General features: G+C 40.9%; 1 protein-coding gene across 11 annotated transcripts in view; it reads right to left on the reverse strand.

The window, feature by feature from the left end:
* KCNC2 (potassium voltage-gated channel subfamily C member 2) overlaps window positions 1-27,157 on the reverse strand; it is a 269,296-nt gene that overhangs the window by 138,134 nt on the left and 104,005 nt on the right. For 5 of the 11 annotated variants that reach the window (XM_027679730.1, XM_027679727.1, XM_027679726.1 and 2 more), the window contains exon 5: window positions 22,762-25,842. The exons of 1 other annotated variant lie outside the window; for it this stretch is intronic. In XM_027679730.1, the coding sequence (XP_027535531.1) occupies window positions 25,706-25,842 (137 nt within the window). In that variant the 3' untranslated portion in view covers window positions 22,762-25,705. Of the gene's footprint in view, window positions 1-22,761; window positions 25,843-27,157 lie in introns of those variants that run through there. 5 more of the 11 variants (XM_027679732.1, XM_027679736.1, XM_027679731.1 and 2 more) reach the window with 3 other exon arrangements.

The following is a 27,157-nucleotide window of genomic DNA, read 5'->3' on the forward strand; positions in this document are numbered from 1 at the left end:
GTGGTCCCAATAGTCTTGCTGTAAAATTAGAAACTGTAGATCTAGTAAGAAGCTCAATTTTTAAGTCCAACTTTTTCCACTTGCAAATAAATTCAAATAACATTAGTTTGTGGTTTCCTAAATCAACTGGCTACAGAAACTGTACTGTTATCTAAGGCGTTCCCATGCGAACATCTGGAAGATAGTGAAGCTGAGGACTCCTGGGAATGGTTTCACAAGAGAGAAGCTGACCAATTCTTTGCCGATTTTCTGTAAGTTTGCATTTGACCTAGCACTAACCTGGCACTGATATTTCTTTTACCTCTGAAGTTTACATAAAAGTTTTGCTCATGACACCTTAAAGCAATTTACAAAGGAGACCAGAATCAGTACCTCTGTTTTAATAGGTATAGAAAATTAAGGCATAAGTTACCTGGGCTGTGTAACTGAGAAGCTCAAGGCTTATCAAAGCTTATCCACTTCCTGAGCATTTGAGATCTGATTAGCCAAACCTGAAAAACAGAATTAGCAAAGTTAACCCTTGGCTGGAAATACAGACCTCTCACCTAGGGCACTGTATCTGTCCATAGTCTGCACAAAGACTATTGCCATGCTCGATAAAGCAGCTTAACTGGCTGGCACTAAGGATGGCTGGTGCTGGGAGAGTCAATACTTCCAGCTAAGGAGGCAGAAGCTCGATTAAAAGCAGTAACTTCACAACTATTTTATTTCCCAATACAGTCAGTGAAGAAAAGACAGACGGGGAGCCTAGGCTGCAGGCTACCTTTTCAGATGGATTTAACTGCTTCAACTTAGCCTTCTGGTGCCATCTGAGATGCCCTTGGGTATCTGCCTTGCCTCTAGCAGCCACTACAGGTGACCTGAGGTCCTCTGTAGATCCTGTGACATATCTGACAGCCTCATGGAGATGTCTAGCTTCCTCAAAGGCATTGTAAATGACATCTGAATCATGCCTTGGATTTCCTTTGGAGATAACTGAATCATTCTCTAGGCTCCACTAACTGCTGACTAGCTCTAAATCAACCTGCCTGGGAGTCCCAGCATTCCACTCATATGTAAATGTCACATGAAACCCAACTTTATGCTGCCTTGTCTAGCCTCTCAATGCTCTGTTGTCTTTACTAAGCTGCATACTTGGACTTTGCTTAATTTATTCTACTGTTCTGCCAGTTAACAGTCAAATACAGTTTCTTTACTTTGAAAGAAATTTCAAGCTCCTTGCAAATATTTCTTCCAAAAGTTAATAGGACCTGTTAGAAGCTATTAGAAGGTGTGCCAATAGCCTGCTAGGACTTCACTTACAAAGTCTCCATGTTTTCTTCTCAGATAAAGGCTCTCTCTTCTGGTCTATTAGTTCAAAAGGTCTACATATTCTGCTGAGCTATAAAAGTCTGCTTTTCAATCCTAATGCTTTTAACTTCCCCCAATTCTTTTTCAAATTAAAATGTGAAAATCTTCATAGTGACTGTAGGAGGCTGTATTTTTTTCTGTTTCACAAGCAGTAAGTTTGTGTGGCTCTTTTCCATCCCTTGGTTCCTGGCTCAGGATGCTACCACCTACACCAGTGCCCAAGTCTTTGTTTGAAACATATCACCATTTCTGCCCACCCTGACATGAAGGCTTAGGTCCATGGTAGAGTACCTTACAGAGGAACTGGGATTGTTTCACTGCAGTTGGACAACCGGGGCTGAGGCAGAGTTTCAGAGCTGTTGATATTGATGGTCCCTCCCACCTCTAGGTTGAGTATTCTTTTCCTGACAAATTCTGCAAATGTTAGCAAGTTTTTTGCAGTTTGTTTTCAGCTAAGTCATTTACTCTCCTTAATTTGGAAGCAATGTGTGCCCAGTTTCAGCTGGGTAGAGTTGATTTTCTTCACAGTGGCTAGTACAGGGCTATGTTTTGGATTTGTGCTGAACACAGGGTTGATAACATAGAGATGTTTTTGTTATTGCTGAGCAGTGATTGCACAGAGCCAAGGCCTTTTCTTCTTTTCATATTGCCACACTGGCAAGGAAGTTGGGGGTCCCTGGCAGGGTGGGAGGAGACACAGCCAGGACAGGTGACCCAAACTGACCAAAGGGATATTCCATACCATATGACATCATGCTTAGTCTATAAAGCTGGGGGGAAGAAGGAGAAAGAGGCTGCAGACACATCTGGAGTCATGGTGTTTGTTCTTCTCAAGTAACTGTTATGTGTGATGGGGCTCTGCTCTCCTGGAGGCGGCTGAACATCTGTCTGCCCATGGGAAGCAGTGATTTAATTCCTTGCTTTTCTTTGCTTGTGTGTGCGGCTTTTGCTTTCCCTATTAAACTGTCTTTATCTCAACCCATGAGTTTTCCAGCTTTTACCCTTCAGATTCTCTCCCCAGTCCATCTGGTGGGGGAGTGAGTGAGCATGGTGCTTGGCTGCTGACTGTGGTTAAACCATGACATGTTTTCTTCCCTGACTGCCCTTACTGTCTGTCAGCAGTAGAAAACCTGGAAACAGATGATCGTGAAAGCAGTGTTTTGTTGGCATAGGTGCTATTTCCCAGGCCCCCCAAGAATTTATACACCTAAGCACATATGAGAATCTAGGACTTACACTCAGCCCTTGCTCTCTGATTCTGAATCCTGAGATTACATGAAGATCACAGTTTTCATTTAGGGGGAAAAAAAAGAGAAAAAAAAAAGAGCAAATACACATAAAGTGGTTTAGTCAGGTTCAAGGAAAAGAGTTCTGACACATAATCCCCATGTAATCAATCAAAGAGAGGGCAAAGTCAGGTCTAACTTCCAGCTAGAGAGAGCACCAAAAGGGGAGGAGGCACCATCCTGCCTCTCCTCCTGCATCCAGCTCCTCCATATGGGTAGCATTTCTGAAAACAAAAATGGACCCTTATAATTGGGAAAGCATTTTCCCTGCCCAACCTTTTCAGTTCTAAAGTTATAGCCCCAGAGTGGAGATAGCCAGAAACACTAAGACAGAGATGAAGTGTCCAAAAAAAAGGGGGCAAAATTCTTATAGCAACAGCAGCAGCTGAGGAAGGAAAACCCTTAGATGAAATGAGGGTGTCTCGCTTGAAGTTGGTGATGCTCCCCATCCTTGATACCTCATGGGACTCTCTGAGTGCTGGAGAAGCTGCCATTCCCTTGGCTTTTGCACCTCTCTGAGGTCCCTAAATTTAGGGAAGTAGACAGTAAATGAATTCCAGTCATTTCTAAGGGCCCAAATCCTACAACATGGCTCAGGCAGGAAGCATGAAAGGTAAATCCTGCCAGCATGAAGTATTCACGCTTGGCAGCAGGGATGTTACAATGTTACAAGGTCAAACACAATCCTTAGGGGTCCAGAAGCACTCTCTCAACAGAAAGGTCTGTATGTGGAAAGAAAAGGACCAGCATTTGGGTTCAGAACTAAAAGGCACTTCAAAGCTGCTCTTGTTTCTCTGTAGGGAGAGAGCATCTCTACTACACCTCTCATGGTGGAAACAGGCACCTTTATCTCTGTAACGGGCAGCTCTGCTACCCAGAGCCCCTGCGGCCACTTGACATGCTCCTGAGATGAATTACAAGGTCTGGGGAGGACCAAAGAGGTTTTGACTCAGAAGGAGATTTTAAACTTAACTAAGAAATTAGCAGTGCTTGCCCCCCAGCATAAGCAAATCTCCTTTCCCCTCTTGAGTACCAGATATTCCCTTCTACCAATTCTCCTACTTCCAGGGGACAGACAGAGCACATTATAACCACCTCTGTACTCTATAAAGGTTTGGTGGATTGACCTGGGCAAAATGCCAAGTGCCCACCAAAGCCGCTCTGTCACAACCCTCCTCAATTGGGCTGGGGAGAGAAGTAAAACAAATCCTAAAAACACCTTCCCCCTAGCCCTCCCCTCCTTCCTGGGCTTAACTTTATTTCTGATTCTTTACTTCCTCCCCCACAGTGGCGCAGGAAGATGGGAAATAGGGGTTGTGGTCAGTTCATCACATGTTGTTTCTGCCACTGCTTCCTCCTCACAAGAGGAGTCCTTCTTCACTGACCTTGGTTTCTGCATAGTTGTTTCTCTCAGATATTGTCACTCCTCTCTTCTCTGGGTGTAATTTCTTCTGCGCAATAATATTTTTTTCCTTCCCTTTTTTTCCTTAAATATGTTATCACAGAGGCGTTACTACCATCTCTGATTGGCTTGGCCTTGGCCAGTGGTGGGTCCATCTTGGAGCCAGCTGGCATTTGCTCTGTTGGATTTGGGGGAAGTTTCTGGCAGTTTTTCACAGAAGCTAATGCTGTAGCCCCTCCACTACCAGAACCTTGCCACGCAATCCCAATAAAACAGGGAAAGGGTTGTATGGAAAGTTTGGGACAGAGTGAGATCCGAAGGTTATGAGGGAAGCAGGGCACATACTGTTGTGACTATACACCTGGTCTACATCTCCCTGCCTTCAAACGGAGAAGGGAAGAATTTGAAGAAATCCCTCTTGATACAACTTGCAATCCATCATCCTGAAGTTCAAGCTCAAAAATGAGTATTCAGAAAGCTTCCACTATTTCATATATTTTTTATAAGATGAGTAAGTTGGATTTCTGGGAACAATGTGACTTCAGTTAGAGGTCTTTAATTCCAGCATACACATTTTTATCTTTAATATCATTTACAGACATACTCCTTGTGATTTTTGTACCTATAGCCCACAGCATAGTTTTTATTTTCCCTTCACCAAAGAGATTGGTAAGATCTGTACCCGTGGCTGGAGATGGGAATGCAGAGTTTAAGAGTAGGTTGAGTTTCCTGTGACATACCCTGTATAAGCCCTGTCATTGTTCATAATATTTTCTCAATACAATTTGCAAGAGAAATGACAGTAATCTACATTTCCCCTAAAACTATTATTATTCTGCTATGGCACTAAAATTCATCTGCCCTCAAGAAATGTTTCAATAGGAACGTCCATATATAATACATGTTTTCAATTTATTATTAATGCACTTCAATCTGAATAGCAAATTCAACATGATGTCTGACTTTCTTCAAACTCGTTCGGTTCTGTGTCAGCTCTTAGAACATGTTCATCACCATAGCATCTGAGCAACAGACCTATAATGCATTAAGTGGTGGACTTAAAAATCAGTCACACACTGTTTAGCTTCTCAGCTTTGCCCCAGGGCTAGAAGCCTGGGCCATGTGGAAAATTCAGTTTTGATGGGATTTTTATTTAGTTTGGTCTGATGCATGTTTTCTTTTAAAATATTTGTATTTGAGCCAGTCAAAGCAATGGCTTTTACCATCAGAGTATGTGAAGCTCAGCTTAGTGATGGTCCTTAGTTTCTGCACAATTAGTTTCACAGTCTTGGCTCAGCTACGAAGAAAGGGCCATGGCCAGTACAGACAAGCCTCACCTCCATAATAAAGCACCAGTTGTCACGGGGCAGTCACCAGCTTTGGTCTTGATCCCAGCACGTAAGTACATTTTGTAGATATTCTGGGCACATGTTCAAAAAAAAGATTTAAGTCTAGCAATTAGCTACAAGTCCTAAGACCTAACCTCATCTGTACGCTGAGCTGTGGCAGTGGTACCCTCTGCCTGGCTGCAGTGCGGGACTGGTGGAGCAGTGAGTCAACCATGCGCAGCTCATGTTAGAGTTTAGCCTTAGGTTAACCAACACCATGAGATACTGGAGCAAATCCCCAGGTGAGGGATCCTGCAGTAATGACACAGTGTCCCAAATCTGATCACTCCATACACAACCCCAGGAGAGATGCCGGGCTTTGTTAGGATATTGCCTGCACCCCTCTTTCAGACAGCAGTGCACCATTTGATGGGGACACGGCAACTACTAGACTGCATAAGGCTTTCTCACCGTGAAAAATGGTTCCTAAACCTCCTTGGGTCCCTTCCCATGGAGAGGAGTTTTAACAATCCAGTTACTACATGGTGAGGAAAATGATTGTGCCACAGGGCATGCAGAGCCAGCAGGACCATTAAGGTTAGATCTGCATGCTGATCACTGGGGTTTCAACCAGCCACTTTGGGAGGCTGAGAAATGGGAAAATGAAGCCAGAAGCAAGTCAGATGCCACATACGGTCATTTCCCTTTGCAGAAATCTAAGAAGCTATAGCAAAGTGTGTATTTTAGAAGTGGTTAGCTCTTTTAAGGATTACCGATGTAAATATTCCATTTATGACTGTCATCTTGATATCCAGCTCGTGTATGTTGTTCAAAAGGCAACCCTCAGTATAGTTTCTCAGGCAGTCAGTAAAATACTAAAAATCCCACAAGTCAAGTTATGATTTGCTACAGAAGCACAGACACTATGAGCTATACACCAGCTGGAAGAAGTCCATAAAGAACATCAAAGCATCCCTTTTGAAGTTGAGAACATGAATGGCAAGCTAGTAATGCGATGATACTGCTGAACAACTTCGCATCCAACCATGGCAAATGTGAGATGCTTTACTTGAAAGGAACAATCTACCCAAAATATCTTTCAAGCCTATGAAAAGAAAATCTTTCATGTGAGTAAGCATTTCAGAAGAATAAGTCTGAGCCAATAATCATCACTCTGACATTCATAAAACTCACTTTATTAAAGACATCAGCACATATTACAATACTAATGAAGCTGTACGAACTGGGGAACAGGCTGAGCCTGCCACCTCCCAGCAAGTCAGAAGCAAACCTGGGAAGACAACTCAAGCACTCTGACTTGCAGGCTTCCTGTGTATCAGACCACATCTCTCTTTTTAAAGAGCTGTGTTGCCACCTCTGCAGAATATCCCTAGGTGTTGCAAAGTGTCCTGCAAGCCCCAGAAACCAAAGAGAGGACAGCAGTTTGCACCCCAACAGTCTGATTGCTTCCTGTGCAGGTGAGCCCACCAACGGGCAGCTGGGTTGTATCTTCCTCCAGGACAGATACCTACCATGACCAAGTCCTCCTCAGGTCTCCATAACCTGAACCAAAATCTCATCTGGGGCAAGGCATCATGAACAGAAAGGAAGTCAAACTAAGAAGGGAAGAAAGAAGTAAAAAATACTATCAGTAAGATAATAATACATATACCACAGAGGACTGTGAAGGGGCATACAGAAAAGCAGGTCTTAGGCAACAGATACTTGATAAATATTGGATAAGGAGTAAATTTTAAGAGGCTGCATTCCACTAACAGGGTTTAATGCAGAAGTGCACTCTGAACAAGGTGAAGAAAGCACAGCTTTTAGCTGCTGTAAAAATGTTTATAAGGAAAGGGATGGATCAGTGATCACAGCAGCAAGCCTGATGCCCTGAGACTTTCCCTTATAACTGTCTGCAAGTTACATGCTTTCCATGCCTGTGAATCCCTTGTGCCAGCCACCCAGCCAGCCATTCCCCAAAATAGGCCAGCCTGCTGATCACTTCTTTTCTCTGAGCTATATTTCTGTTCATGAAAGCCAGCTGTCACTCAGGTGTTCCTATTAAATTTGTAGTTCAGAGCGATGTGAGAGTTTTAAAAATTTACCAGTGTTCCATTTGTGTGAAATAGCTCTACAATATTCTAAGGAATTATATTTTAGTTTATAAATATTTGATTAATGTGGTTGCTGAAATATTACTTTATCAGCTTTTCTCTATGATATACCCCTATCAAGAGCTTAAGATCAAAATATAGAGAGGTTGCAAGGACCTGCTTTAGAGAGCATAATCTGGGGGCAAGAAAGCTCAGGGAAGGATGAGGGGATGGGGGCTCAAGGAAACGGGTGACCCACTTCCATGTGCCCAAAGACATCTTACTGTCCTCAAGATCTGACAACAGTACCTCCATCCACAAATCTGAGCACATGAAGCCATCATTGCAAAACTGGGGAAGGGCTGCAACCTCCTGGCTGCTGATCTACCCAAGACAAGGAAAGCAGCTAGCATACCCAAAGCATCTGTGCAGAAAGCTGCGTGGATTTACTGCTGGTGGTGCTGGAAAATTAGACTCCTTTTGTCTTTAGGCACCACTAAGCAGTGTTTTGAAGGCTCTAAGTGTTGGATGTAAGTTCTGATGGTGGAGCAGGCAAGTCAGGTAAGTACGCAAGTCCTTTCATACACTGAGCTGAAGGTGAGACCAGAAAGGGGTATGAAACAACGCCCCAGGGCAATGGGTTTCATAAACAGTGGATAAAGGTATGAGATTTCCCTAGGAAAAATCTTATTGGGCAAAACCGTACATACAATTATGCCAATGAATAACCCAAAGGTGTCCAGTCTTCAGAGTCATTAAACATTTAATGCTGCTATCTTCAGGTTAATTTATGCTTGTTTGTTTGGGGTTTCTTTCCTGCTGTTTGATTATTAGTAAGCAGAAGTGACACATGCCCTTGAAAGGGACATTCAGTTTGACGCTGCCAGAATTTTCCTGAACTGATTAAACATTTCCAGCAGATTTTTGTGAATGATCAGAAGGAGCTGAATCACCTTATTGAAGATTTAGGAAAGGAAACAATTTTTAAGCAATATCTCACAGAAATATCTTACAAGATCTTAACCTGCTCGAAGGGCATTATCTTAAGGTCTGGATTTTGATCATAAAGGTGTCTTACTAAGGCATTTAAAGACAAGGTTTAAGCACATCTGAAGTCAATGGATCTTTCGTAAGTGCATGCATTCAAGTGTACCTACCTATTCTGCTAGGAAGGGATCACTTTTAAGAATGAAGATTTTGGACATTAGCCCTGAGATTCATTTTGATGGTCTACAATCAAGACCAAGCATTTCTGGCAGAAACATGCATGGTGAAAAGCACTTACACATTCAATCTCAGAAACAGTTTGCCTCAAGTCAGAGAGAGTTAAATGATATACATGCCAAAACTTTAAGAACAAGGATGAAGCATACAGCTTCTAGATCGGCTGTGAAAAACTGATGAAAAACATGGGGTCAGGACTGCTGGGAACAAAAGAAAAAAATCCATAGTGGAAATATGTAGAGGTTACAAGATCAGAATTGCTGGTGCCTTCACTAGTGTTGCCCAGGTGAGGAACAATGCCAAAGACTGTAAATAAAGAACTGAGTGTCTTGAGGTTGATCTTCCTGCCCAGATTGCCAGCATTAAGAGTAATTACTAGGCAAAGTCTTTCAGTGGATTTGTGATTAAAATCCAAGCAAGAGTTCAGAACCTGAAGTTTTATGACAGCAGAAGACAATGAGGATGACAGAAGAAGTGACAGTGAGAGGCTCTAAAATGTACTTGCATTATGCCAGTCCCCTGAACAGGCTAATCAATGGATGCTGACTGATTTTATTAGATCTTGTGAGTGCCAGATAGACCCTTTAACACCAACATGTGCTCTGCAGATAAAGTCTAAGCTCTTCATGGAGAACTGGGCAACTTTTACAACACTGTGAGGAAAATTGCAGATCAGCATCCTCTGGGAATGTACTGCGTGGGTACTTGAACATACACATAATGAAGGTCTTTGCTGATCATATTAAAAATATGAGACACTTCCTAGGAGAGCTCTATTACCACAAAATGACCAAAGCCTTGTCGTTTCCAAAAGGTAGGACTGACTCCTGCACTTCCAGACAGGTGTGAGTGGGAAGCCCGAAAGGATCTCAGTGGTCACAGACTCCTGTATTTCAAGTGCAGCAAACAAGGACCAGCACAAGACTCTGTACTGTCTTATGAAAACTGTGCCAGAACTCAGACAAAAAGTGAGTACAGCTAAGGATGAGGCTTGGAAGAAGGAAATTGAAGCAATCAGCATCCCTATTAAATGCTACCTTAGGCATGTTCTCAGCCCCTTGCATTACTGAGAGGCAGAGTTCTCAGTAGTGGAATTTCTTTGATTTCTTTTCTAGGAACAGAATGGTGAAACATTCCTAAATGCTTACAGAAAAAAATGCATTTTAAAAGGCTGGGTGAGGGTCATTCAGGATTGAAAATTTTCAGAGGGGAACCAGAGATATTTTAGATTGACCTCAGATGAACTATGGCATTATGGAATGTCTAAAGGTTTGTCACATATGCCAAAGTACAAGACAAGACAAGTGAAATAGCCCGTGTTGGTGGTACAGAAAAGGCAAAAGCTTGCTGCCTGGAGCAAAGTAAGCATCAGTTTGTTTAATCTGGTGGAAAGAAAATACTCCTTGTTTAGATATATTTTTTTAAACTGGCAGAAACTCCTTTCTAGATCTGAACACATGCTTTCAAATATTTTACGAGTCACCACTTATTTTTAATGAATTTATTAGTCATGCCCATAACCATCTTTTATATTGGCTTTAAACAAACACTTCTGTCATTGAATCTTACTGGCATCTCCGTTTAACTTGAGTGAAACCCATGATTGTGCAGACTATGATATGAATTCAGTGCACTATTTTAATCATCACAATAAGAACAAGCAAGGTTTAGGACAGTGAATATTTACTGCACTGGCCTTTAAAGCAAAATGCAAAGTTGTGGATGCATGTGACAGTAGAAAAACAAACTTTGAATTCCCACATAGTAATTTTTATTACAGAAATGCTAGTCTAGCAAGGGATGTGATTATTCTAATTAATCATGGATGACTGTGAGGAACCGGACTTTTTTAATTGCCTTAAAACATTGTTATTATAGCTATATGCAAACTTCCTGCCAGAAGAGTAAAGTTAAAGGTTAAGGGGAGGAGCCTATAGCCCACAAACTGTTAACTTTTTGGGCTCCGGAGCAACTCTTTGGGTGTGTGATGCTTCTCTAGGTTCGTGATGCTTATCTACAGAAGATCAGCAGTGATTCTCTGGGCCTGTGATGCTTATCTCCTATAAGCGTCAAAAGGGGCCCTTTACATAGACACCCATCACTAATGCCTCCCTTTTAAAAGGGGCGCCTCCAAAGTGCCCCTCCTCTCCCCAAGTCTAAATAACTTTGCAAAAAACACATTGACCAAAACATCAGCGACAGACAACAGCCAAGTTAGCCGGAGATCCCTGAATGGTGACTAAAAAACTTATATTCTTTTCTTTTTCTCTCTTTTCTGTTACACATTTCCTTGGGTCCTTTTTTTGTCTTTCTTTCTCTCTCTCTTCCCTTATACATTTTCTTGGGTGATATCTTTATGCTTTTACATTGCTATATTACAACCCAAATGGCTACATACCTGTTTTGCTTTGCAACCAAATTGTTCTAAAATAAACCATATATATATAAATATATATATATATATGTAAAGAGTGATCATCTAGTTTCGATTTACTTTAATTCATTCCAAGGGATTTATTAATGAAACAAAATTTACTCCTGCTTGGCAGGGCGGGTCATAACAATGAAACATAGATCACTTGCAGACCCCACGGACTCCACACTCATACTAAGCCATATTCACATCTGTTTTCTTATGTTAGATAGTTTTCCCAAATGCTATCAATATGAACATTTCTGGAGCAGGGGCAACCCTACAAGAAGAGAAGAAAAATAATTAGGTCCAGAACATATGCCTAAGTTTTCATTCCCATATTTTAATACATTTTTATATATATATATATTATATATATATATATATAATTTTTTCCCCAGATCCATTCCAGGAAATCATTTTCTGTATTTGTTATATCCTCAAAAGCATTAAGAAAGGTTAATCTTTCAAGATAAATTTTTAGTCCTGAATTATTAGGTTGTCATTTACTCTTGTACTGTTTTTCACTTTCAGTGTTGGGCAGATAATCTAGATTTCCTTTCACAGTTACATTTCTAGGACAATAATCTTCTCAGGGACAGACTTTGGATTAGTGGATTGCAGTAAAATTTTGAGACTCAGCATGTTATTTTTCTCTTGCATCTTTGCTGTTTTTTCCTGCTCTGCACAGATATTCACACTTCAAAGATGCCTGCTCTTGAAACACTACGGTAAGGTCAACAGAAAATCTTTCTGATCTTTTTCATAGGTGGAGGGGTGGGGTTTACCTTTTTCTCTCTTGACCCCAGAATATATAGGCAGGTTTGTTGATATTGTTCCACGGGAACAACCCCATATGGCTGATTTGGCTTTTCGTTCTGCTCTGTCAAGTACCCTCCTCATCTTTCATCCCTACTGTACAGTAGGTACATCCAGTCACTGTGCACTGGGCAAGCACAGTGTGCTGTCATGGTTCTCATACCACTTTCATTAGCAAATATCAATTCCTGAGTTTGAAACTGTGCTCCCAATCCTATATGGCAGGAAGAAACATCTTCCCTAAAGAAAGGATTGGCTATGATGTCAATAGAACATACGAGACATTCTGTATTCATGTCAATTAGGAGTGTTTGAACAGCCTTTATATCATTTGGGGTTGGTTGAATATTTTAATGACTACTGGGTTTTTTTTGTGAACATGTTTGTGTGTATCACAGATTTGCAGCAGAAGAGCTCATGTCTCTGCAGCACTCACTGTCTGCTCAGATTCATCCTGTGCACAGGGTCGGTGTGACAAGCTGGAGCATGTTCACCTCTGCACAGTTAAACAGGACTGATGTATTGGGCACTGTGCTGCTCCTCTTCTGAATGGTGCATGTGTCCCAACCAAGGAGTCAAGGCTACCATATCAGAAGCAGCTTATCCAGAAGTTAAGCAGAGTCAGCAAATGTGTATTAAGGACAGCTGAACACAGGCTCAATGCAAAAGACTAACACATATGGAATCTGAACATAACTCTGTTGAAATGGAAGTTCAACAAAGACGTTTTAGGTAACCTACTACTTTCAGATTGCCATTATAACTTGTTAAAACTAGTTTATGTTAATAGCACCTTACAATTGCTGTTTGATACACAAGGGGGAAAATCCAAAAAGTTAAGAACCCTTAACTCTGAACAGGAACCACACAACACAGCTCTTGCCATAATCTCTTTACTACTGCCCAGTAATGCATTATGTTATTGCTTCTCCACATGCTAGAAGTTAAAAATTAGTTCTGGGGAAATCTGTATGTCTCCAGTTCTATAGCAGTTTCTGTACTCCACAAGAGAAAGTAATATTTTGATAGTGTTAAATATTAAAAGAAACTAAAACAGAATTATTTTTCTAGTTTTTACTTAGATGGGAAAAAATTAACTCAGTGTGGTCCAGAGGACAAAAATACAGTATCAGTCATTTGGGTTGACTATTGAAAAGGTTACTTTTGTTATTACTGTAGTTTGGTTGTTTATAAACAGTAAATAGGAATCTTTCTGATGAAAGACTAAGGAGACAAAAACTAAGGAAGTGGACTAATGGACGTCCATTAAACCATATGAATTTTTCTTCCTTATTTTTTCTGGAATTTCCCTGTTAACATCATTTTTGGACAACCATTATATTAAACAGTGTTCCAGAGCCACAGAATACTGCTTTGCAAGCATAACTTTTCTTCATTCTTGTTCTTTTTTCTCCAGAAAAAAAAAAGAGTGCTGATAAATAGATTTGTAATCCAGGTCCACAGAGAAGGGCTTCCAAATGCAGAACGAGTTTTACTGAATTAAAGCTGGTGGCAGGTTGTAAAGTGCTTGTACACTAAGGGAAAGGAGTCTGTGTGGACGCTGCTTGAGAGCCAACATGTTGAGAGAGCATGTCCTGACCACTAAATGCCTTTCCCTGGAGGGAGAGGTCTCCTGCCACAGCTTTGCTGGCTTGGTGCACTGAGCACTCTAATTCCAGCTGCCAGGTAGAGTTGTGGTTCCTCATGCTTTCCAGGCAGCTGTGTGTTATGTGATGGAAACCCTTGGCACAACACGATAGCCCAGATAGTTCTAAAAACTCAGTGCTAAGCTCTGAAACATACAGTCCACCTACATATGTATTGTTCACTGCAGTCACACTCACAAGCACTACTTGCAGCATTATCTGATGAGAAAGATAAAATTCTCTCTTTTGGGGGGAGACTGAGGGGACAGGTTTGGGGGTTTTTGCATGCTAGTGCATCATGACTGAGGAATTAGTGGTCTTTGGAACTGCTGAACCCTGGCAGTGCCTCAGCACTCAAAGGCCCTCTGCAGCCTTCTCACCTGCAGCTCAGTGTGTGGCAATGTCAGAGGGTTATCAGTCACCCTCCCAAGTCACTTGTGACCAAAAAGACCAGGTGCTTCTTCACTGTAGATATGTTTGATGTGGGTACAAGGAAAGGCTTTTTTCAAGGCTGAAAGTACCATTTAACCAAGTCCCAGCTTCCCCCTGCAGAGTATCTTATACACAAAGCACCTTTTAAAAGCTCCTGGGATTCTTCCTTGAATGTTTGACAATATCTGTTGTCCATGAAACCCATTACAGAGATCCACAATGCCAATGAAAGCACAGAATTTCTCCTCTATTTTTTGTTTGAATCCTTTGAGAGGAGGAGATGATCACTGGTATTATCTTAGTATTGTGACCTGATTGAAGTTATGCAGAAACACTGGTGGCCTTGTAATCCTGATAAGGCTAAAGATCATATGCAGCTGTGAAACTGTGAGCCAGCACCTGCATTTCAATGTCAGCTGCTGTGCTTTTGATGTCTCCTTCAAACTGCCTCGAGTTTGTCTTGAAAGAGAAAATAGTGTTGCAAGAAAAGGAAAAAAATTAATTTCCTATGTAGAAGCTAAGTTTGATAATTAAGACTAATTGGAAGTAAAAACATCCAAGCAAAACAAACAAGCCCAGTTATCACCTTAAACACAACAATAAGCAGGTTCTGGGAGTGTATGGGAATTGGAAAAACTCATGGTTTGAGATAAAGACAGTTTAATAATTAAAATAACCACCAACAAAATAGAAAAACAAAGCCAAGAAAAAGAAGTCACTAAAAATATTGCTCATCACCAGCCAACTGATGCCCAGACAGACTCGATGTAACAGCAGCCCTGGCAACCTTCCTCCCTCACAAGCTTTTGCTGCCGAATATAATGTCATATAGTATTATTGGACGTGCCTTTAGCCAGTTGGGGTCAGCTGTCCCAGCTGTGGCCCCTTCCAACTTCTTGTGCACACTGAGCCTGCTCACTGGTGGGGTAGTCTGAGAACCAGAAATGGCCTTGACCTTGTGTAAGCACTGTTTAGCAATAGCTAAAACATGGGTGTGCCGTCAACACTCTTTTGTTTGCAAATCCAAAAACATATCCTACCTCAGCTGCTATTAAGAAAATAAATACAATCCCAGTCAAAAACAGTATAATCCCTTACACAAAATGAATAATAACAGCTGCGTCTCTAAGAGTCTAGAGTCCTCACCGAGCCCATGTAGCCATCTAGCAAACATTGACCACACTGTTTTGGGCTGGTTGTGGTGACAAACATATTTGGCATTGCCTTCATGGTGACAATGCACTACACAGAGCATCAAGGAAGGAAGAAAATCTCATTAGGACCAGAAATGCAGAGTGGTTTCTCATTTTTCAGCTGCTGAGGATGTATGCGGTACAAGATGAGGTAGGAAGGAGAGAAGCTGGTGGCTGAAGTGATGCCCAGGAAAGGGGGATCTCCCCATAACTAAGGCACCCAAGGAACATATGTTTCTTTGTGCATCCATCCCGGGGGATGCTCTGTGCTTTCCCTTAGTGTGTAGCAGCCCAATCAAGCCCTAAAAGAGAAAACAAGGGGACTGAGGGAGGAGCAAGGTAGAACTTTGTGGCAAAGGGGCTGATGTCTCTGGCTGTGAGCAGGAGGGGCCATGCAGTGGGTGGTGATGCTGTACCCCACTGGGCTGCCCCATCCTTGTGCCCAGGCCCTGGAACAGCTCTTCCCCACTGACCTGCCCCTCTGCAGCTGCACAGGGAGTGCAGCACAGCTCACTCCAGTCCACATCCTGAGCCCCAGCAAATGTGGACCAGCAGGATCTGGCCACTGAGACTGATTTGGGATATACTGTCTCAAGCCCTCACAGCATAGTCCATATCCAACAGATCCCCTGGATCTTGGTGCAGGCAGGCCAATGTGTGGAGCAGGGACCATCCAGTGCACATCTGTTCTCAGGCCCACCTGAACCTGCATGATGACAGTCCAAATCCACCCACCTACTCAATGGGCAATAAAATCACCTACCAGCTGAGCTCCCAAAGGCATACTCCTGCAGAGAGATTTGGAGATCTCCTTTCCTCCCACCACCTTGCTTTAAACACAGTACGTGATACTGTTAAACACCAAGATGTGGCATTATTCAAATATTTTTGTGATTATGAGACTACTCTGTGAAGCCACAGGGGCAAAGGGGAACTGGGAGAGGGCTGCGACATGTTCAGCACAGGTTGCACAGCTCTGCTTCCCTGCCAGCAGCTCTATAAGCAAAGTCCACTACACAGGAGAAAACACTCTCATGAAATCCTCAGGAGAAGGGGACACAGACATATGCTGCAGCAGCACGGTGGCTGTCACATAACACTGGTTCTTGGGCAGGCAGCACAAGACTCGCTAAAACTTCTGTCAGGAATTGGAGAGCTGCTGGGTCCCAACCAAGGTGGCCAGCTGGCTGCAGGGATGAAATCAGATCCAGAATCCGGAAAGGTGTTGGCAATGCTGCTGACAGTGCAGGTGTAACACCAGAGCTGTGCCCTGCAGAGGACAACCACACTGCTCAGTGGGCTGGGCTGGGCCTTTTTGGGAGGCAAGGAATTAAATCCCAGTGCTGGCTATAGACCGATGCTTGCACCTCTCAGCATTGTGTGCTGAAACTTTTACGGAGAATCAGACAGCTGCAGTTCCAACTCCCTTCCTTTAGCTTAGACATGGTAGCAACAGCCCCACTGAGGCAAAGCCTGGCCCACAAATTTCCCTAAGGACCTGTCGTGAACTACAGACGGTTAACCTGGAGCATCTCTATTGCTAAGCATATGCTTGCCTGCCCTGGCAGTTGGCACAAAACACCTTACCTGAAAACTTGGGTAAGTGTATAACACAGTTTGTCTAGTATTTTTAAATAGATGCAGGCAATGTAGGAACGATTGAACAAAAAAATTACCTGTTACTGCCTAAGATTCAAATACAGATAAGTGAAACAGGCCTCCCAGTAATAGGGACAATAGAAGTCTAGAAATTATGTCCTATTTGAAGGGTACTGAGGACTACGAAAAAACTTAATGCAGAGCTTTTGTCTAGGACTAGAATATAAAAACTTCCCTTAAAGTAAATTCTTATATTTATCTTTGAGAGACGTTTAATGCCTACTTTAATTTAGCTAATGCATCTGTTTTCATTATATTTATATTTGATCTGAAGGAAATTCAGTATTACAGTAAGCCTTAAAAAAGGGCAGAAAGAATCATGTCAATATTAGTCATAATTTTTGACAGATTATGATATATTCATCACTCCAATCATTCTGCTCAGTACTATTATATTGATTGGGAAATGAATAGTTCAGTGAATATACGGTTGGAAAATCTAATTTCTGAATTTGGTTTCTAAGCAATCATCTCTATCTAGTTTTTTGGCATGTCCCTCTGAAGTGGCCCAGCCACTGGCCATATTCCAGTTGCAAATTGCTCTTGATTGACAGCTGTGCTGCTTTTTAGACAGCATTTTGTGTTTCCAAAATTTAATGTTCCCAACAGTGTTGGCTACACAAAAGTTGCTGCAAAGAACTGCAAATTCATTCCAAGATGAGCTGGACCCAACTGCAAAAGGCAACATCTCCATCAAGTTTTAGTCAGCTTCAAAAGGAGACTCAGTTCTGCACTCCTCTACCCTTGTGATTAAGGTACAAATTCACTTACCTTTTGTCTTCCCAGCAGCTCTCATGCAGGCTGCAGCTGCACTGTAACGAGGAGACAGGCAAAGGAGGCATGTGGATACATCCTGAATACAGGATGGGCAGAGTTGAAGCTAGGAAAGTTGCAGAAGACAGACAGCAGTGAAGGCACATGCAAAGAAAACAAGGGAATAATCTGCACAGTGGGTTCAGTAGACTGCAGAAGGGGGGGAAAAGCAAACAGGTAAACATGAGCTCTGCTTAAAGCTTTTCCAAGAAGTGTTTCTGAAGTATGCCTGGAGCTCACATAACAGGATTGTTTCAGCCAGAGATGTATTTCTTGCAAAAACAAAAAAAGAGAAGCAAGCTCAGGAGTCAGTGTGGGGACATGTCCATCCCACATACACCTAATCATGAGCCACCTCCCAGGCAGGCTCCAATTGCACACTTCCTTCCTCTTCTGAGAAGAACGCAAGTGCTTCTTGCACTTGCAAGAAAACTAAAATAAAGTATTTCTGAGGCAGTGGGTGGGAAATGTCCATGAAACAGCCTTGGCACCCTACATCTGCAAGACTGAGTAAAACACCGGAGGGTCACTGGAGCGGGGCCGTGTTGCTTCTGTACTGAACCTCTGCCCCTATGCCAGGAGGGAGACAGATCTGGATACTTTTTCTGTCAACAGGCACTCACAGAGATCAATTTGACCCATACTGAAAGAGGTATCTAAGATATCAGTAACATCAGTTTCTAGACATGAACAATCCATCTTCTTTAGCTCTGGAAAAACCGAAGCAGCTTGCTAAGAGTATGCACCAACATGCACACAGCAGAGGTGCTGCCAAACACCCTGCAGTTTTAAAAGATGTGTAGATGTGGTTCTTAAGGCCATGGTCTAGTGCTGGACTTGGACTTGCAGTGTTAACAGTTGGACTCAAGATTTAAAGGCCTTTTCCAACATAAACAATTCTATGATTCTATGATGTAGGTGATAAATATCCTGGAAATGCCCATGATATAAGCCAGTTGCTTCCCAAGACCTAGTCTTGCTTAAGTAAGTCAAGGTAAGTTTCGCAACTGATGTCAGTGAGGTCATTTGACACTAGGAACTTGTTCAGATAATGTTCTGCACTGAGGAAACTCTTCAATAATTACAGATGCAACTATTAAGTTTTTCTCTGAGCACAGTCCTCATGCTCTTAAGCTTTACAATTGCTCCATTATTCACAGATTTAAAGGATAACTGTCAAGGGTTAAGTACAAGTTATAAACAGCAGTAATTAAATAAATTTTGTTGCTATGATTTTGAAACAAAATTAAGAAGAAGGGTTTCAGAACTGGAAGAGTTACAATCAATGTCGAGACACTGACATAGCAAAAGCTGTGTGTTTTATTTCTGTCAGGTCACAGTTTCATGCGGCAGATTTTGTAAGAGTTCAAGAAAACCATGTCTTTCAGTGCTCCTTCTACCCCTCTTTCCAGTGTTCTAGTTCAGAGGAAACCTGATTTTTCATGCTAGCAAAATGCAAAAATTGCCTTTAAACAATGGCATCGTTTTAAGACTTTCAGAGCGTCAAACTTCATTGTACCAACAACATTCACAGGCATGAAGAAAATAAGATTTTTGTAAAACCTTGATGCTGCATTTAGTCACAAAGCAAGGAAATCCCCGTAAGGAACAGAAAATCCATTCTATATTTAGTATCAGCCTAATAGGATAATGTCGCTATGGTTAACTATTATTCAAATTGATAGAGTTTTGCATTGTTTCACTGCAAAGGCCAAGCTTCTTTAAGAAGTCTGATCTTGCTACTTTTGCAAATAAACTGTCTTAAGGTCAAGGGGAAAAACTTCCAGTTTCTTCTTTTGGTAGTTCATTATCTCATGCAAGTATAATGCTGTTCTGAGGAGGCCAACACAAAATCATCTGCTTTCTGTATTTTAAAGAAAAGGTGCCCATACCATTCTACAAAACAAAGATAGGTTACAGCCATCTATCACAGCCTCAGTATTTCCCAGCGTGTGTCTTTTTCTTCATAATAGAATTCATGTTTACAGTCCTACAGAAGTCTTAGAATCACAGAGTTGTTGAGGTTGGAAAAGACCTCTAAGGCCTTGGAGTCCAACCACTAACCCAGCACTGCCATGTTCACTGCTAAACTGTATCCCAAAGTGCCACATCTACATGCCTTTTAAATATCTCCAGGGATGGTGATTACATGACTTCCCTGGGCAGCCTGTTCCAATTCCAACTCAAAATAGTGCTCTCTGACTTGCTGTAGTATCTTATGTCCAAGTTCCATTTGAGGAGAAAACCAAGAGCTTCGTAAGACAGCAAAATGCAGCAATGCTCTAACCAGATGTAGAATATAAAAGAAACACATGCTAAAAGTTTCAGAATAGCCTAGCTGCGGCCCTGGTTTAAACTGATCTCCAGTCTTCCTCCTGCAAATAATACAGGAGATGTTAAATGAAATGCAAAACATTTTGGTGCCAAATTTTCAAGAAGTGTCCACCTCCAACTTCTTTTTTTTAAACATGCTAGAATACTGCCATCTGTGAATGTGAAGCTGTGAAAGTAGGAATCTGAAATCTGTCAGCTGTTCATCAACATGTTCGTAAGAAAAAACATACAAGTGACAGAAGGCTGGGTTTTGGGGAGGGGGTTGCTCAGACACCTCTGCAATTTCAACGTGTCCCAGGGATATTCAGTAAAGTAGGAGGAAAATGTTCACAATGGCACATCATCTAGGTACCCAACACCCAACGCTAACAGCTCAGTGTTTGCTCCTGAGCCAACTCCCAACTTCAAACCCCACAATTTTTAAAATAACTTGTGTGCTTGGAAATCAAATAAATAACAAGTCTTTCCAAGGGGAAAATAATGTATTATAAAAATATTAATATTTCTGATAACTTTAACTTTATAGAAACCCTTCTCTTTTTTTTGCAATTTTTTCTCAATTAGTATTCAAAGGCTCTATTATGCAATTGTTCAAGCCACTGCTTGTAATACAACATATTAATATATTAATTTTCTCTTTTTAGTGGCAGTTTTCCATTCCAATTTCCTTTATCTGACTTCGTCATGATTTTTTCTGATGATAAAATGCTCTCCTCTTTCAATTAGTTAATTTATTCATGACTTCTAAAATTCATATTTCACATTAAATATGCTGGCAAATTTGCTCATGTCAGATTGCTCCCTTCCTATAGCTTTCAGTAACCCATCTGAACAAAGGTTTCCTTAAATTTCCTTCTCTTTTAACAGCTTTATTTTAATCCAGATCTTTTGTAAGAGAACTTTTAGTAACAATAATTGTTTCACACATGAAAAAGCCCCCTGACACAGAGGATTATATTAATTATCATTAGCTGCATGCTTCTTAGCAGTTCTGGAACCAGTTTACAGTACACACCTATAATACTCATAATGCAGTGTCTCAAAATTCACTGGAACAGCAATGTTTACTTAGTGCTGAATGAGGCCTCATAGGAACAATAACTGCATTCAAAGTCCAAAGGTCCCATAATCTGCTCATCTCCACATTACCTCACAGATTTTGATCTCTGCACAAACCCTGCTGTTGCACTAGTTTATCTTTCAAAAGGATGCCAATTTTTAACATCTTGATTTTACAATTTTAAAAGATGAATGAGCAACACCCCTTGGTAAATTGTCTTAACGGATGTATTACTTATAAATTCACTGCCTATTTTCTAGTTTTGACTTCTAACCTTAAGTCTTACTTATACAAGGATTAAATAAGTTTTTGGACTCCTAAATCAAGCACAGAAATGCCCACAACCACTCCTTGGTAGGTATCTAATACCCAGAATACCCACACAGCATCATCCTGCTTGAACCAAAAGTCCTTTCTCCAGGTGCAATTTTGCTTCTGCAGAGCCAAAGGCCTCTTGGAGTTTGGACAGAGATGCTCTGTGTATGCACATCTCATTGTGAGGGCCACCTTTACAAAAGATCATTGCATCTACTTTTCTTTAAAGGAGGGCCAAAAGAGGAAGTGAATGAGAATGTGTAGCACATCCTTCACATTGTATTTGAGACATATGAACTGCATTACCCTGAAGAGTGAGGTTTAGGTTCAAAGCCTTCCTCAGCCTGAGAAATTTAAACCTTGGTGGAGCACCTCTCATGAAAATGCACTTTCACCCCTTCTTGGGCCCAGAAGCAGAGGAGGAAGAGGAGGGGGCTAGTCTTTGAGGGTTGGTAGTTAAGACAACTCATCCTCTTAGAACAGTCAGAGTTGGGTTGTAGTTCCAAGACATATGAATAAGTTACCAGACTCGCCATTGGCTTGTCCTCCAAGTGTGTTTTAAAAGAAAGCATTTAAATGTGGGCTTGGTTCTCTAGGGGAAAAATAAAGAGCTGCAACCAGGATATTTGGGGCTGAAAAGTCCTGCGTTGGTGGAGGTCCATCCAGGCTCCTTATCATTCAGAGACAGTAGATGTCAGACACCATCTGGCCATCAGTGTTTTCTACAGTCTTGGCAAACACAATGCACCACCTCGTATGGGGCTCATCACCATCCCTGTGTAGCACTGAGGAAAACCAGACACCTCTCTCTGGATGTCTTGGGGAGACATCACACCTGTGTGACTGGAGTGGGCTGTGAGCCTTGTCCTGGCTAATCACCACACCTCTTCTTCCTGTGGGTACTGCTCAAAAGGACACAGAACTTTTAACCCTTCGGGCACAGTGAGCTTTCCTGATGTATCACTATAACTCATTTTCCAATACTTGAACACCTCTTCATCCTGTTTTCTGGCATCTTTCTTACATTTCAGCACATTTGCCAAAATACTGCATTACAGCCTCTCTGATCCTATGTACAGTTGTACTAGCTACCTAGCAGTATTAGATTAGAATTTTTAAGCAACCATATTTCACCCCTTTTTTTAGGTTGACTTCACACCAGGGTGCAATAAAACTCCCATTAGACTTAAAACATCTAACCCAATTGCAACTTCCGCACGAGGTGTAGCGTCATTAACATGATAGATTTTAAATTGTTTCAGAAGCCAGCTCATGCTAGTTTTTGAATCCGCTCCTCATGCACCCCAGAAAGCTGGTTTGAGAACTGGGATGGCCAGTAGCAGACAGGGGACCAATAAAGCTAAAGAAAGCGCATGAGCCACTTCAGAAGATATGTTCCAAGCTCCTCCCCAGGTCTTTTGCCTTTTATTCTCCAATTCAGGTATTACATTTCCACTGGTTTCCACCAGGATTGTGCATGCACCTTGACATGTTCACAGAAGTTCCACAATACAGAGTTTCACAACTGGGACAGGTCCCTACAATTGGGACACCAGGGTGACAAAACAGATTCTGGAGAACTTCCCACTGAATAGGATGGAGAGAACATAATTATCACATCGTAACACTGCAATGTCTCATAAACATAGAATAGACCAGATCCATTTACCACAAGAATCACAGAAAGTAACTTATCAAAGAATATATATTTTATGTAAAATATACATTTGTAGGATATAATTTTAATACAACTTTTATACTTATTGATGCTGAGTTTGCAACACTTTGAATTAAAAAAACCCAAAATAGTCTTGCTGCCAGAATTTTATTTCTGATAATACTTATAGTTTGAGGTAACAATGAAAGAAGACTGTGTGCTGTGAACAAAGTCAGTGATGTTTATCTGCAGTCACATTTTTGTTATCAAAGTGAAAAGTAAACTTAAGACTTGGCATGTACACTAGAATTCATAACAATTTAGGTCATGGCAAACTGAGAAAGCAAGGACTTAGGCAAACCTACTCTGTTCAAATTTGTGACCTTTGCAAAATATGCCATTAGTATGACAGAAGTCAAGACAGATGTAGACTACATCACTATCATTATTAAGTGTGTGTCTTTGTATGATCCACAGCACAACTTACTGCAGGAACCAGGAAGAATAAACACAGGGGTGTGGGTCTTTGCATGGAGCCTTAGCAATGATGACATGAATTCAGCTTTCCTTGATATAGATAAAAACTGATATTCCATGCATACACATTTTATATTTACAGCTGACTCATCAACAGTGACTAGTCACCCCTTCCTCTGGCAGCAATAATTATGAGCAGTCTTTAATCTTCTTTAACAAGCTCTACTTCGCACGTAAAGTCTCAGTGACCTCCTCAAGGTGTGAGTTGTTTATCAGGGCCCATTCAGCAGCAGCAGTCTCTTTCCAGTAAAGTCCTTGGTATGGCTAAATTCCACTGTCCCTTTTTCAGCAGTCAAAAATCCATGATAAATTCTGTACAACACTGTAGTTAATATAACAGCAGCACCAAATATTGTATTAATTAATTTGCTAAAAGCTGTTTGCAATTATCTCTCTATTGACAATATTTTACCAAAAGTAAATCAGTGTACATCTCTAAATATCAAAAATGTATACTTTGATAAATACATTATTGTACAAGAATTCTGACATGCAGGTCATGCTATTGGGCTAGGCTATATACAGAAGAACATGTTACATGGTCAACAATATTTCTTTTCCTAACAAAAAATAAAACATGACAATAAGGTATTATTCAACAATTTCAATGATCTCTTAAGACTTCAGTCATTATGGTCTTCCCCATGTAGTTCTAAAACTCTATGGTTTAGGGTAATTTTTCCTCACCAGCCCAGAACCTCAAATATGCCATTGCATTTGTCCTGTTGCATAAACAGAGGTTAATATTGAATGAAAAAGACACTAGAGGAGATACAGTTTCAAAATTGTAATGAATGCTGGTTGCTAGGAGGAAGACTGATGCAATAGGCAACCGGTCAGTGCTGTAAAGCTGCTACTAAATCCCACTTGAAAAATCTTCAGAGTGCACACATGAGTTAGACTAGACGATACTAACTTGCACTTGAAAAATAGATATATTTCTATCTATACACATATGTATCGTCCATATGAAAAAAAAGAAAAGGAGAAAAAATGCTCTTAGTTAAACTTAAAAGAGGGGGCCATTTTAACAGTATCTTTATGCTTTATGAAGACAGATGGAGAATACAGGAGACAGGTTGCAAAACAGACAGACAAACAACAAATAGGACAAAGCTCAAAAAACATTGAAGAAATTTTTGAAGGTCATGAGCCAGAGGTATAAGGCTGGTCAAAAACCTGTCTTGAGAACCACTACCCTCTTACAATGGTACAAAAAAGCCCCCAACAACTGTTTCAATTTTACTTGGTACTCAGCCTCTGAAAATGTTGAAGAACCCTGGAGCAGAGAAATTACTACAGTACCAAGCAGCACTTGCTAGCTTAAAATTGCAAGTCTGGATGGCGTTTACCTTTCTTGCATGTTTTGTGCCTTCCCCAAGCCATTAAGAAAGAGATCTGGCTTCTGCTTGCGTGTAACCAGTAATGACAACCTCTTTGCAGTTATCTGTGTGCAAACAACCGGAGACATTCAGAACTCTGATACAGCAGTCCAGTACCGAAATAAGTTAATCACAAAATAAAGCCATTTATAAACAAGTAGATAGTTAAAAAATAAAGAAAAAGGTTAAACAAAGAAAAACAATCCCACATGCAGACCAGTTTATCAGTGCTTTCATTTCAGCAGAATGGTAACAATGTGAGAACACACATCCAGAGCCCTCTGTGGTCTCCACAATCAGCAACACTGCTTGTCAGGTGATGGAGACAGCATGGTCCATGCAAATGAGCAGACCCTTCAAAGCAGACATCTTCAGAATGGATTAGAGTCACAAGAAATGGAGGTTCAATGGAGTGACTGATAATTAGTTGGAAGCACATTATTTTAAGTAAATCTCCCTGAAAATATGCTTATTTATTGAATATACTTAACAACAGCATCCACTAACTGTCCTTTTATTGCCACAGGAAAGTAGGACAATATAGCAGATAAAAGGAGAAGTGCTACTTAAGTAATCTTTAAAAGTCAAGAGAAAAACCAAAATCTTCAGCTACTCAGGTGGCTTTTCTTACTATTAACAGTTGTATCATGCACGAGTTAGACAGTATTTGTGGAGCCTATGGTTAATGCTACACTTATTTCCGGTATGTGGTAAACAGTATTTGATTTAACACTATGTAGCCGATTGATGCCATCTCGTTTACAAGATGGAAGGGATGGGAGACCGAGAGCGCCTTAGAGGACAAGGTGAGCTGTAGGGTGATGTTACTGGAGACAGTCGCAGAGAATTGCCTGTCAAGCCAGCTATGTTGTTTAAGCTTCGAGATTTTTCATAGCCTTGTATGAGAAAATGCAGAGACATCAGTTGAAGTCAGCCAAAAAACCAGACAAACAATACAGTGTAATGTAATCCAAGGAGCTATTGGGGATTCAGAGGGAATCTGCCTGCAAAAGAACTCAATGCTGACACACATTACTACCAAAAGATACTAATAAATAAAATCATTTACAAACTAATGCTGCTATTTTTCCCCCCAAAAGTTAAACAGACCACCACAAAAAAGGTCTGACCTGCTCTTCCACATCCCTCCTTGCACTCATTATTGCTCTGTGGGCTTGAGCAGGCTTGCGGAGACTGCAAGTTAAGGGATCCCAACAAGGTTACTCTGTGAGCTATCTGGCTAAGCATAATCAAAACCCCATTAAGACAGACTATAGAAACTGTTAGAATTATATAATCTCTGCTAAACTCAATTCCTAATAAAGGACAATTTTTCTTCAAAATAAAGAAACCAGAAACCAGGTAAATTGTATACAGTATGTGTAAATCACTTTTGCAGAGGACTGAATGATAATTGAAAAAGAAGCTCCATCTTCAGAAATATCAATCCTTAGACTTTGTGTCTAATTTTAAAGTCCAATAAGATAGCAGAGTTTGACATATTTTCAAATGCCTCCCGAACGGCAAATTTAAAACATTGTATTTGTGTTTCTTTTCCAGCTGACTCAAATGAAATAAATGGTATTAATCCACATAAGCAAGTAGTAAATAATTAATCATTAAATGAGGTGACCACATAATGCTTCACAATTTGAAGGGAACATTGCATTTGCAGACATTTCTTTTCACATGCACTGTGAGCTCTAGCTACTTACTTTTTGCTACACATTGTTTTCACTTTGTAGAAGCTATGCTGTAAAACAATGAAAAAGCATTGCTATTCACTGCATCACTATCTTCATACTTGAGTATTTTCAATACCACCTGAAAAACCCCACTTACTAAGGAAAGAATCTCAGTCTGAAAAGAGATATTGTAAGGAAATATAACAAAGATTAAGCCAGAAAGGACCTTGCGCCTCAAGTACATGGATACATGCTTCACTGCAAGTATTAGAAGTCTCACTGATTTCAGTGGCACTACTTATTTCCTTGAAGACAAGTATGCATCTAAGCATTTGTCAGGTTAAGATGTTCAGGTACAATTTGCTCACAGTGAAATATTGAGATTTTTCTCACAGAAACTATAAAATACCAATGACAATAAAGCTAAACATCACATGCAATGTCATTAGACTTTTTTTTCCTGATTGAAATTGTTCAAAGTCCAGATCTTTAGATAACAGAGTTACCAGACAGCATCTTCCGGAAA

The sequence above is a fragment of the Neopelma chrysocephalum genome, unplaced genomic scaffold, assembly GCF_003984885.1.
Source record: "Neopelma chrysocephalum unplaced genomic scaffold, ASM398488v2 Primary Assembly neopelma1_59, whole genome shotgun sequence".
Taxonomy (NCBI): Eukaryota; Metazoa; Chordata; class Aves; order Passeriformes; family Pipridae; genus Neopelma; species Neopelma chrysocephalum.